General features: G+C 40.5%; 1 protein-coding gene across 1 annotated transcript in view; it reads left to right on the forward strand.

Annotated features, from left to right (window-relative positions):
- ablim3 (actin binding LIM protein family, member 3) overlaps nt 1-13,082 on the forward strand; it is a 294,982-nt gene that overhangs the window by 175,172 nt on the left and 106,728 nt on the right. The window contains exon 6 of the mRNA XM_080201652.1: nt 585-678. Within this exon, the coding sequence (XP_080057778.1) occupies nt 585-678 (94 nt within the window). The remainder of the gene's footprint in view (nt 1-584; nt 679-13,082) is intronic.

Below are 13,082 nucleotides of genomic sequence, written 5' to 3' on the forward strand. Positions count from 1 at the left end.
GGTCAGTTGAAAAATTAATATCATCAGGACGTCTTCTTTGCTTTTTTTCACCTGGTATCATGAAATGTTTTACATCTACCTGAGACAGATCTCAGTCTAACCTGCAAGGCAGCACTTTGACAATACAGCACTCTTTTAGAATTACATCCCTATCAGCCAAGATTAGGTGTTCCCATCTCGAGAGGTGAGGTTTCAGCCAAGGTTTTCTGACTCGTAAGAATGCAGCCATTGAACCAAGGCTGCAGAGCCAACCATTCATGTTGCTTCGCATCCTTTCAAGTGATTGAAACCCCTTGATCCTTTATAGCTTGAAAGAACCAGTACATTTTATATTGTTAATTTTCTGTAAGATTGCCAGCATTCCAACCTGTAATACTGTTACAGCGTAAGAGCAAAAAGGTTTATAGAAGCATGCAGTGATTTAATCACAGTTGTCTAAAGATAATAGTAAAACATTTAGGTATGGAAATTCATACCTATTAATTTTGAAGCAAAACATAATTTGACCTCCAGAGCTGAGAAAGTGTGTGATTATTAGCTTGGTAGAAGTTGCAAAGTATCAATTTTCTTTCTCTCTTTGTGAGGGATGGCATTCCTTATTGCGAGACGGATTACCATTCTCGGTTTGGTATTAAATGTGAGACCTGTGACAGATACATCAGTGGGAGAGTGCTGGAGGTAAGTGTCCGTTAAAAAGAATGGATGGATTTTTATTCTAGCTCTATGAAGGTAATTCTATTTCAAATTAGGTTTTGAAACATGATTGCAGGGTTCATTCCCTTGAATACCATGTTGCTCTGGGTCATTGACATCCATCAGATAATTTACAGGTTGGCGGACAAATCCTTAGTAGAACTAATCTGTTTAAAAGGTTAAATGATGACGCAAAGTGCAGTGATAATACTTGAGAGAATTTAAACAAAGTGCACCTCATAATCTAAGAATTGTATTATGCTCCAAATTTCCATAATAACAGCAAAGATGCACTGAGCTTTTTTGGGGCATTTGTAATAAGCCACTTGATTGGTAACTTTACTATTAATTTATTACATTTTCATTTTAAAACTTTTCATGTTGAAGTGGTGGTTTACTGTCACAGTGTCATGTCCCATATATTTTTACTTCAGCTTTAAGTTAAATTGTCACCAAATATTTGTCAGAATAATTACATACCGATTGTGGACACAGCTTTGCGTTTTGTGATTTGCTTTAGTGTCAACACTGATAGATCAGGAGGCACTACACCGACAGCACAAATCTGAACAGAGCAGTAACCTCTCACATGTGAAAAGGAGGGAGAACTTACAAATACGTTGTAGCAGGTTCATTTATTCATTCGCTGCGTGCTTTGTCTGAACTCAGGTCTTTGGCTCGTTGTCTACCAATCTTCCGTCCCAACCCATTTTCTTGGCAGTTTCTGTCAGTGGTAGTTTTGCCAATGTCTTCCACTCTCGGGAGCAGGGCGAGGAAACAGATCCCAAGTCAACCTCAGCCGGGATGTGGGTCCAACCCATGCTGTTGCCGTTATTCTGAAGACCCAAGCTTTCTGAGCTAACTGGCCACCAGCAAGATCATAAGTACCTTCAAAAAGAACATGTTCTTTGTTTGGCCGCATATACCAAAGTACTTCTTCCCTGAAATTGCTCCTGAGAACTCCTAACAAGAATTCTCCTTGGGTGCAGCTTTTCACCTTTCTATTGGATTAATTTGTCAGTTATTTGGCAAAGGAGCACACACTGGATCATTGTCCGAGACATTTTGATAGAAGTTAATTTCTGTGGCAACCTACACATATTATGGCTTTGTGCCATCAATAATATTTACTGTAGTGGAGATATAATATCTCACAGTTGTGCAGATATTTTGATTACGCTTCAGTTTTAATGAAGTTAAACTTCTTTAAATATTGTTTCTGTATGGAAATTATCCTGAAAGAACTCAAAAACCCTTTAACTTTATAAGACCCTTGTCAGGCCTCATTTGGAGTACTGTGCGCAGTTCTGGTCGCCTCACTATAGGAAAGACGTAGAAGCTATTGAAAGGGTACAGAGGAGATTTACAAGGATGTTGCCTGGACTGGGAGGCATGCCTTATGAAGTTAGGGTGAGGGAGCTGGGACTCTTCTCCCTGGAGAGACGAAGGTTGAGAGGCGACCTGATAGAAGTTTATAAAATGTTGAGAGGAATAGATAGGGTGGATTCTCAGAGGCTATTTCCCCGGGTTGAAATGGTCGCTACGAGAGGACACAGATTTAAGGTGTGGGGAGGAAAGTACAGAAGTGATGTTAGGGGTAAGTTTTTCACTCAGAGGGCGGTGAGTGAATGGAATCGGCTGCCGTCAGTGGTGGTGGAGGCGAACTCGCTGGGGTCTTTTAAAAGACTTCTGGATGAGTATATGGGGTTTAATGGGATTGGGGGTTATAGATAGGTCTATAGATTGGTAGGTGTTGATGTGATCGGCGCAACTCGTGGGCCGAAGGGCCTGTTTGTGCTGTAGTGTTCTGTGTTCTGTGTTCTAACTGTCTTGAAGGGACTTCGCTTGTGTACTTAGGAACAGGACGTATATAGCCGCTCAAACTCTGTTCTGCCATTTGTTCATACCAGGACTTATCTGTCACTGAACCCCACATACCTATCTTTGTTTCAATCCCTAACTTTATTTGGTTAACCAAAATCTATCAATCCTGGATCTAAAATTAATTGATTTAGCATCAAACTGCCGTTTCAGGAAAAGTTCTAAACTCCTACCACTCCTTGCATATTAAATTGTTTGCTCACTTCACTCCTGAATGGCTGGCACTAATTTCTAGACTCTTTCTCCTTGCGTTAGATTCCCTAAGCAGCGGAAATAGTTTCATTTTTCTCTATCTACTCCATCAGATCCCCTTAACTTCTTGAAAACTTTGATCAAAGCACATTATAGTCTTCTACTTTGGAGTTCAGGTATCATTCTGGTAATCTATGCTGCACCCTCACCAATACCAATATATCCTTCCTAAGGTATAATGTCCAGAACTGAACACAGTTTGAAGTTTAATGTTTATTTATTAGTGTCACAAGTTGGCTTACATTAACACTGCAATGAGGTTACTGTGAAAATCCCCTCGTTGCCACACTCTGGCCCCTATTCAGGTATACTGAGAGAGATTTTAGCATGGCCAATGCAACTAACCAGCACATTATTTGGACTGTGGAGGAAACCAGAGCACCCAGAGAAAACCCATGCAGATACAGGGAGAATATGTAGACTCCACACAGACAGCGACCCAAGCTGGGGACCGACCCCGGGCACTCTAAGTGTAGTCTAACCTGAGTTTCATAGGTGCCACATGACCTCTGACCTCTTATGTTTTATTCCTTGAGGCTTATATTAACTTTGGATTTTATTTTGTGGCTATCCATGGCATTTTATTCGTCTTTGTGCATGAACTCTTTGGATCTTTCGCTTTTTGTTTGGTTCAAAGTGGATGAACATATTGAAATCTATTTGTCAGTTTGCCTATTCACTTAATCTATTAATATATCATTTTATGTTTCCATCTACACTGCTTACAATACCATCTATGCTTGTGCCCTTGGCACATTTGGATGTATGACTCACTATCCTGTGAGCTAAATTGCTGACAGGTACAGTGAATAGTTGAGGCCTGAACACAAATCCTTATGGGACACCACTGACCATGTGCTCCCAACTAGAGTACCCCTGCTTATTATCCCTATTCTTTGTTTTCTGCCATTTAACCAATTTCCTAACAAGGTCAGTAACTTGCCATTAATTTCAGGAGCTTCAACTTTGGTTAAAAGTCTTTTAAGAGAGACTTTGTTGGAGGATCTTTGCCTGAATGTTTCTGGAGTTTGCTTCAATAATTACACTCACATTTGTTCAAAGGTGATCCTATTGAATCTAGTGGATGTGGCGGAGGCATAGCTGATGGAATTCCTCTTATGTGGTGTTGATACATTCCAGGTCACACTGCAGTACAGGACGGTGTTAACAGTTCCTCCTTACACTACAAATTTTGTGGACTTGCAAAGGATAAACAAACGATCTGCCTTTCACAAACCTGTATTTGATCTCTGTGATCAACTGTCAATTTTCAAGGTGTTCAGTCACCGTGGGGAGGATTTTCCACTGATTTTTGGGAGGTGGGATCAACAAGGGAATGGGAAATCCCATGGAAGTCCCAAAATGTGATTTATACCAGCAGAATTTACCATTGTGATTGTCGTTCCCCCCTCTGACCCCCCCACAGCCACTGACATAACAGGAATCCTGATGCTTAATGCCAGGAACCCCATTTGAATACATTTAACTGTCATTAATAGACCTTTATGCTTGGTAACCCCTCCATCATTAGATTATCTATTCATGCTGAGCTGAATAATAACAGGCCTCCCAGCACATTTATCTGGTGACTAGAACCCACAAGAGGTGTTTGGGTAGCACACCATCATGCCTGGGAACTACACCCTGGCACTTCCTGGGCAGTGCCAGAGGATATTTCCTTGGGGTTGTTCCCTGGGTTTGAGGGAGGATGGTTTTATTTTTAACTTCATGTATCAGAGCATCTGTAAAAAAACTTCAGACATCTTTTAAAATTGAAGTTGCTGGCAGGGCTGACTCAATTATAACTGGTGATGTTGCGGGACCCACACCTTTTTTTAGTGGGGAATGCCACTTTTGAAGCTGGTGGCTTCCTCACAGTCTTTCCCGCCCGCTATGCCACTCTGCCTATTTTTGGGAAAATTCTACCCTGTGTGGTTTTTATTTAGTTCAGCTTTGAATGTGATCACTGCTGATAAGGCCAGTATTTACACCCCACCCCTATTTTGGATTGGAATTGAATGGCTTGATGGTCAGTTCAGAGGATAGTTAACGGCAAAGAGTCAATCATATTGCTGTGGATCTGGCATCTCATGTTGGTCTGACAAGGTATCAAAAACCAGAATTTTACAGCAATAATATTATAACAAAAGTCTTTAGAGTTATATAAACAATCATCTATTCAAGGTGCAGGAACTGATTCTTTTACTACTCAAACACACTGGATGTTTTTAACTTCCAAAATTTAACGGTCAGAGGATTTAAATGAGAGTTTTCCAGTTCAAGAGACTTTATCTGCCTTTTATGAGTATTCACTTCTACTTTTTAAAATGGTAACACACACATTATGGGAAAAGAAACTCACTCCAGTGAAAATGGGGCCCTTTTAAACTCAATTCTCAGTTTAGTGTTCCTGCTGGATAAGGTTAGTTTCTGCGCATCTTAATTTGTTCTCACTTAGGTTCCCCTAACTCTATACAATACTGGTCATACCCATCATGCTCTACACCTCTCTATAGAGCTGTGACCAAGGTCTGGAGCTAACTGCTCAAATACTTCTACCTCTCTCTTAGGCGTCACAGTGTCTCTAACTCACTCCAGTTCAGTGATTTTAAATTGGAGAGATTCAAGGTAGAGGCATCTCTCAGAAAAATCTACAAATGCCACATAGCGCAATGCAGAATACTGCTCCATTGTAGCTTAGTCTATACATATTTACAGATAAAATGTATCTATAAATTATTTTTAGCTTTATGGCTATTTACTACTTAACTAACACCAAAACACAAATGCTAGCTAATAAGTAAAAAAGACTAACCACTAAAAACACTGACCAATAAACTAATACTAATAATTTACCTTCACCACTCCACACTCTGTTCTGATTCTGACATTGAGTTTTTCTTCTATTTGGTGTCTGCAATTCTGCTCCCGATAGCCTCTGAGATTGCCAACACTTGTGAGCTGTTTACATCTATCACTCTGCTGCTGCTGCCTCACATTTGCACAAACCGCCACAAGAGTTAAAGCAAAAGAACACCTCTTTCTCCCTCTGCACCAAATCCCTACTCTTCAAATTCTAGATTTCCCACTTCTTTCATTGAGTTAATGTTGCTATCTGTGGTTTCACTGTGTCTCTTAGTGGTTGTCTCTACTGGCTTTATTATTGCACATAATCAAATATTTGTCAGAAAACAACCAAATTAAGACTCATTTCATCCTGAAGTATTAAAATTTTTGTCCTGTGAGCCCTTTGGGAGAGAAGAATTTGCCTGCTCATGTGAGCTGGTGAAACACAGCCACTCATACATTTGAATTAAAATCCAAATCGTAATAATACCTCACATGGACGTCCTATGTCAATATGTTCTGATCGTAGGAATGAAGATTTCCTGTGGTTACTGTCTGCCAGCGATATTTTAAACGCAGCAGCCGATTAACTATATTCAATATTCTGGAAAAGTCTTAAAAGCATTTATAAGTCCGCTAATGGCTTCACAGGCAATATTGATCAGAATAAATCTTCCTCAATGTATACTAGACAAAGGGTGGCACCGTAGTTAGCACTGCTGTCTCACAGCACCAGGGATCAGGTCTGATTCCTGGCTTAAGTGACTGTCTGTGCGGAGACTGCACATTCTCCCCATGTCTGTGTGGGTTTCATCCAGATGCTCCTGTTTCCTCCCACAGTCCGAAGGATGTGCTGTTTAGGTGTATTGGCCATGCTAAATTCTCCCTCAGTGTACCCAAACATGTGCCGCACTGTGGCAACCAGGGGATGTTCGTAGTAACTTCATTGTAGTTTAATGTAAGCCTACTTGTGACCATAATAAATAAACTAAAAAAGGCAACTTTCATTTTCTTCATTAAGTTTGATGTAAAGGTGAGTTTTTAAAAAGATATGTTTTCATTGTTGAAGGACATGCTTCTCAAGTGGTCAGCATTTTTTAATTAGAACTCTCCACATTACTGTGAGAATGTTTTCATGATCCACTTCCCATCACTTCTGCCAAAAACTATGCAGCCTACTAGCTCAAAGCACTGGACAGCAGGCTGGTTGACAGTGGTGCTAAACAAATGCAGTTTTGTCCACAAGTCAGCATTTGTAGAGAAAAATAATTTATTTTGGAGTGCCTGGCCCACATCTTAGGTTGCTCCAAAGTACCTCACAGTTCTCTTCCGAACATGCACTCACCAGAGCTTCTATATGTAATATGGTCAGGTGGATCTCATGAAGGCTTCAGGAAGTGCAAACAACCAATGGGAGCTAAAAAGCTTGCTCATGCCATGCAAGTATTGACTAACAGAATAAAGTACTGGATAAGACAGAAGGCAAGAAGTAAGATCTGAAGGGTTTGATGATCCAAGGGCTTAATTATTATTTTTTTCTAGTTTCAGGAAAACACATCAATATGCTACCAAGTAAAGTTTAAACTTCGTTTATTAGTCTCCCAAATAGGCTTACATTAACACTGCAATGTGGTTATTGTGAAAATCCCCTACTCGCCACACACCAGCACCCGTTCGGGTACATTGAGGGAGAATTTAGCATGGCCAATGCACCTAACCAGTACGTCTTTTGGACTGAGGGAGGAAACTGGGGCACCCGGAGGAAACCCACGCAGACACGGGAAGAACGTGCAGACTCTGCACACGCAGTGACCCAAGCTGGGAATTGAACCCGGATCCCTGGCACTGTGAGGCACCAGTGCTAACCGTTGTGCCATCGTGCCACCCGAATTAGTCAGAATGCATTTTATTAAAACAGCCTCCAATTCCATGAGGTAGTAGAAAATTATTCTCCCTTTTCATTCATCGGGCACAACTTTTAAAAAGGTATTTCACACCATTACCCAAGATCCTTTACAAGGGTGAAATTGTCCCCACCAATATACCAACCAGCATTCCATGCTTTCACACTAGCAGACAGCTTTACCAGAATTTAATAAATGTCTAGATTAACAGACAGAAACAAATCAGGATTTTTCACATTACCTGGCTCACCATATAAGATTTTCCCAGATTGCGCCCCCACCCCTCCCCACCTTCACCACTACCCTTTCCTATTATCCCTCTTTTCACGTGTGTGCTGGAGGTTGTGCACAAGCACGATCATTTTGTGATGAAATTGCACTTGGTGACAGGAATGTGCACCGGCTCCTGTGTGCATATGACAATTCTGAGGCACTTTGTAGGAATCTCAAAATTTCCTGAGGAGGTCTTTGCAATGATCATGGTCAAGATTTAGGTAAAATTCACTGAGAAGCGAGAGAGTGAGAGAAATAACAGAAATATACACTTGCCACTTGTCAGTGTTCAACCAATGCTGAGCTGAGGGGAGGAAATAGCAACAGTCTTGGGGAACAGAGTTGGAAGAAGGATCTGGGCAGAAGGAACAGCAACAATAACAGAATGTTTTGCAAAGTTTCTTTTAAGAATGGAGAGAAGAGCGAAGGTTTCAGTGTACAACATCCAAAGAGTGAACTTAGGGTAGGCGAAAGTCCAGATTTGGAACATGGGTGGGCTTGGGAAGAGGCATCACAATTGAGGAAGGATCTCAGAGGTGGAGTGAATAAAGCTATGATGAGATTTAAAGTGTCACTTATTTACCATTGAATTACCTCTTCTGAAGCTGATTAATTTGATTTTGTAAAGAAAGAATTTTAAAAAAAATTTGAATTTTGTATTGTGTCTTTCATGACTTTAAAGCCAATGAAGTACCTTTAAAGAATAGTCAGTGTTGTAATGAATGTACTGAAGCTCCAAGATCTTTGAAAGGACAAGTAGGATGCACACACATCAAAAGAACAATGAGGCAATCTGTTCTTTGGGATCAGTCCCATTCAGCATCTTCACCAATGATGTTTGGATTGTACTATAAGGGAAATTTATCCATTTTGATTATTTCTTCAAATTAAAATACATCTGTGCATATAATCTTTGTATTGTTGATAGACTTGGTTAGACATTTCTTGAGCTGCACTCACAATTTTAAACAGATATTCCCAAATTAATAAAAATCAACCTGATCAAATTCCAAATCAGCTTTGGTTTTCGCCCCCATTAGAAGTACATAAACTGATTTATTTTGTTGCTATCTGCAAGAGTTTCTGATTCAGAATACGACACTTGTAGTTGCAGTAAATTTCAGTGAATCATACATGCCATGTTTTCCTGTTGGGTGATGACTCTGACCTGGAAAGTTGTGTACAATCAGTAAACCTTGCCACATTACAAATGCAAAATTTCCCCATTACTGTGTGTCAAATGTTGATCACATTCTTGTTTTCCATTGAGATGGAAAGAGTGCAATGCACCCTTTCACCTGACAGGAGGATCATTGGACAATAAAAGCCTGCCTGATTTATCACTGCGCATACCCTCCCTGCCAGATGATCAGGATTAATGCAGCCGTTTGTTTGCTGTACAGCTGGCTGCTCAAGTACAGAGCATGTACATATGTCATCAAGGTTTCCATTAAACATCAATCCTAGTTCCCATTTGGCCATGAAAGGTTTAGGTGCAGCTACATTGCCTCAAACCTCAGAAATATTCTTTTTCTAAAGACTCAGCTTGCAAAAGTATATAAAATTGATAAGCAAGAGATGATTAATGACATGTTCTTGTCTTTTCTTCTCTCTCCTGACACTCCATAAACTGTAGTCCATAAATAACATCTGTTTATCCCCTGAATTTGAAGATAGTTCACATCTGTCCAGGTACCTCTGCACGAAGCAGGTCATGACAAAGAATATTTGGAGTGGGGGGAGCGAGGCAGGGGTGTGTTGCCTAAATAATTATAATTCTGATTATTTGTTGTTATTAGTAAATGACTTAATTGGCAGTCTTTTATAGAGAGCTATTTTGCCAATTTATAGTCTACAATTTGAAAAAGCAAAAGAAGTCAAATTTTCCTTTAAAAAGACACAGTTCTCAGGATCTTTAAATAGATATAAACTATCAATTACATACATCATTTAAATTTGACTATTTATGAGGTGACATGGTTTAATTCTCCATTGATAGCCTTATTTATTATCCCATCTACAATTTTAGATTTAGAATTCCTAGATCGTTTTAAGGCAGCTTATTGCCCTAAGATCCTACAGTTCCCAAAACAAATCAATCTTCCTGATAGATGACGTCAATCTAGATTGAGCTAAAACTCAGTTTCATCTCCCATCAATATATCGAATTTTGTTTGTTTTAACAGTTTAACAAGCCAATAAATCACCCTTCCTGTCACTTGATATTCATCTGAAGTTGTAAGCTATTTGACCTTTAACCTTGTAATAGCCACTTCCCTGACTTGATTATTGCAGTGATGTTGGTTTTACCAAAAGTGACATTAATAAACATTTGTGATGTCTCATAGTGATGACTTACTTTGAATACTGTGACCAGCCTAAGTGCTTTTGTAAGGCTTAAAGGAATATTGTTCTGGTGAATTATCTTCAATAATCTGAACAGCAATCTTGCATCCCCTGAGACTCATTATTCAGTGGCATCTCAGTGGCTTTAACCTGGTCTAAAAATTGCTACCAAAAACAGTGTGATTTCTAGTTGTCAGCAGGTAAAATGTGGAGGATTTTTCATACTAACTCCTATTTAATGAAATGTTTTACCATTGTAACAGTGTTTTTGGATGTAATCAATTATACGGAGTGGTCTATTTTGTAGATTACACTTACCTTCTCTACAAAATCTCTTTCAATGTGATCTGTAGGGCTCAGTATAAGATTTCTCATTGCCACTCACGTTGCTACCGATGCACAGAAAATTACAAGTCGTAGGTGAATAGGTGTGGGAAGCAATTAGTAAAAATGCACAATAATTTCCCATAACTTACTGGGGTACAGGTGTTCAAGCATTACGGAGGGATTGCTATTGATGTGACTAAATCAAAGTTTGTGACTGGAGTTTTCCCGTCGTGTGAAATCGTAGTGGGCGGGGACAGATCATCCAAAGGTCCATTGACCTCGGATGGGATTTTCCGGTTTTGGGGTGAGCGCAGCCAGAGAATCCCGCCCAGTGTGTCCCTGCAAGAAACAAACTACTGTCATCTATTTGATAAACACACTATCCAATCTAGATAATCACAGGTTCAATTTCTCTTCAGTTCCAAGTTATAAAATCTCACCTCGAGCGGTAGAAGGTGTGTTAGAACATAGAACATAGAACATTACAGCGCGGAACAGGCCCTTCGGCCCACAATGTTGCGCCGACCAGTCTTATTTTTAAAAAAAAACATTGACCCACTAATCTAAACCAATCCCTTTTCGTCCATAAACCTATCCACCAATCTCTTAAACGCCCCCAAACTAGGCGCATTTACAACTGTTGTGGCTGCCTGTAGCATTCCTAAGCTAGAAAGGTGAAAATTGGCTAGAACATCCATTCATATTCCCACAGCAGTTCCTAGAAAATGCATATGGCAAGAATTAGAAGGGATGAAATCTTAAGCCAGTGACTGGGGTGTCAAGGCACCTGCTTCATATCTTTCCTTGATAAGTACATGCCAATCAGGCAATTAAGTCAGCAGTGTCCCATTCCCCAGGATAAGGACCTCTCGGGCCTACAAAGCCCATCTATCAAGTATTGCTGCCCAATCAGAGGTCAGCAGCTCTTTGGAATGCAGCACAACTGAGAGGCCAGAATGACAACCCCCCCCAAGGCCCAGAATCCAGTTCACAGGTGAGGGATGACATGAGGGGATTCACAGAATCATGGAGGAGTGGATGTAGGAGGAGGGTAAGCGGACAGGATGGGTAGTAGGTGAGTCTCAGCAAGCCTCTTTTCCCAATGTCAGGTCCTTTAGAATCTCTCCAGTGCAAAAGAAGGCCATTTGTCCCACCAAGTCTACACCAAATCTCCAAAAGAGCATCTCACCTAGGCCCGCCCACCCCATCCCCATAACCCTGGGGATTTATCATGGTTAATCCACCTAACCTAGACATCTTTGAAAGTAATCTTTAATTGGTGGGAGGAAACCAGTGCACCCAAAGGAAACCCACACAGAAACAAGGAGAACATGAAAACTTCACACAGACAGACGCCCAAGGCCATAATCAAACCCGGGTCCCTGGCAAAGTGGGGCAGCAGTGTTAGCCACTGTGCCAACTTGATGAAGCCTTTGATCAAGGGACCTCTCCCCCAACTTAGCACTGACAAGCTGGCCATGTGGTTTTAGCTGCCATGCATGCTGCATGGTGACAGGCCTTTTTGAAGTTGGGTTACTGCCAGCAGTAGCAGGGTGAGAGCCTTAAGTTACCATTATTTGGCCACTTACAGGTCTGAGTTGGTGGCAGGGCAGGAAGGTCAACCATGGGCTTTCCTGCCCAAAACTTAATTCCAGCTTGCAAGCTTGGCACCAGCCAAAGCAGAATATTCCTCATAATGTGAAGTTGGCCTACGAGCAATTGTAATATCCCAAACTTGAATAGTTGGCCAACATTCAAGGCTAGAGTTTCCATGTCAACGCAGCCACAGTTGCACATGTAATGGAGCAGGGTGTTTCTGTCTGATGAGCTTGGCACTGTCTCCAGCAAATCTTCACTCTCAGTTTAATTAAAATATTTAGACGAAGACTCCAGGCAGTTTTGCTGTCTGTGATTGGGAGTTCATCACTTGGGTGGGGTGTGATTGTATTAACTTGGAGCAGAATGAGGGAATAGGCAGTTTCCCAAATGCCAATATAAATTTAACTTCAAACTCACTTTGAAATTACAACAGGAATGATTTAAAACTCTGCAACAATTAATATACCTTCTGCAGTGATGTAAATCGACTTCTGCATATGGGATACCCTAACAAAACTAGAGACCTCCAGTAGCGTGACATGAATCTCATCCAATGTTCTTGAGATGGCGGTACCAGGAATTGCGATATTGCTCTCTCCTCATTGCCCCATTTTAACATATTCTTCCTTATTTGGACAGGTATTTCCAGCATCTGACAAATAATTAACTGGCAGACAGTTTCACATCTCTTTCAATATTTGTTTTCAATGTCTTCAATGAAGACTAAACTTAGAACAAATGTGAAACAGCTGCTGATTTACTGTCACCCATTTTACACAATAATGCAAACTCCACATCATTCCAATGCCTTCAAAAAGAAAAAGGAGGTGTGAAAAACAAAAGGCCAAAAAAAGTAGGAATTTTTCCGATGAAGTGAAGTGAAGACATTTAATTCTTGGTTTGATACCAACCAGCAAATGATTCCAGCATGCAACTATTTTTAATCATTAAAATAAGCTG

The sequence above is a fragment of the Carcharhinus amblyrhynchos genome, chromosome 13 (assembly GCF_965287045.1).
Source record: "Carcharhinus amblyrhynchos chromosome 13, sCarAmb.v2.hapA, whole genome shotgun sequence".
Classification (NCBI taxonomy): Eukaryota; Metazoa; Chordata; class Chondrichthyes; order Carcharhiniformes; family Carcharhinidae; genus Carcharhinus; species Carcharhinus amblyrhynchos.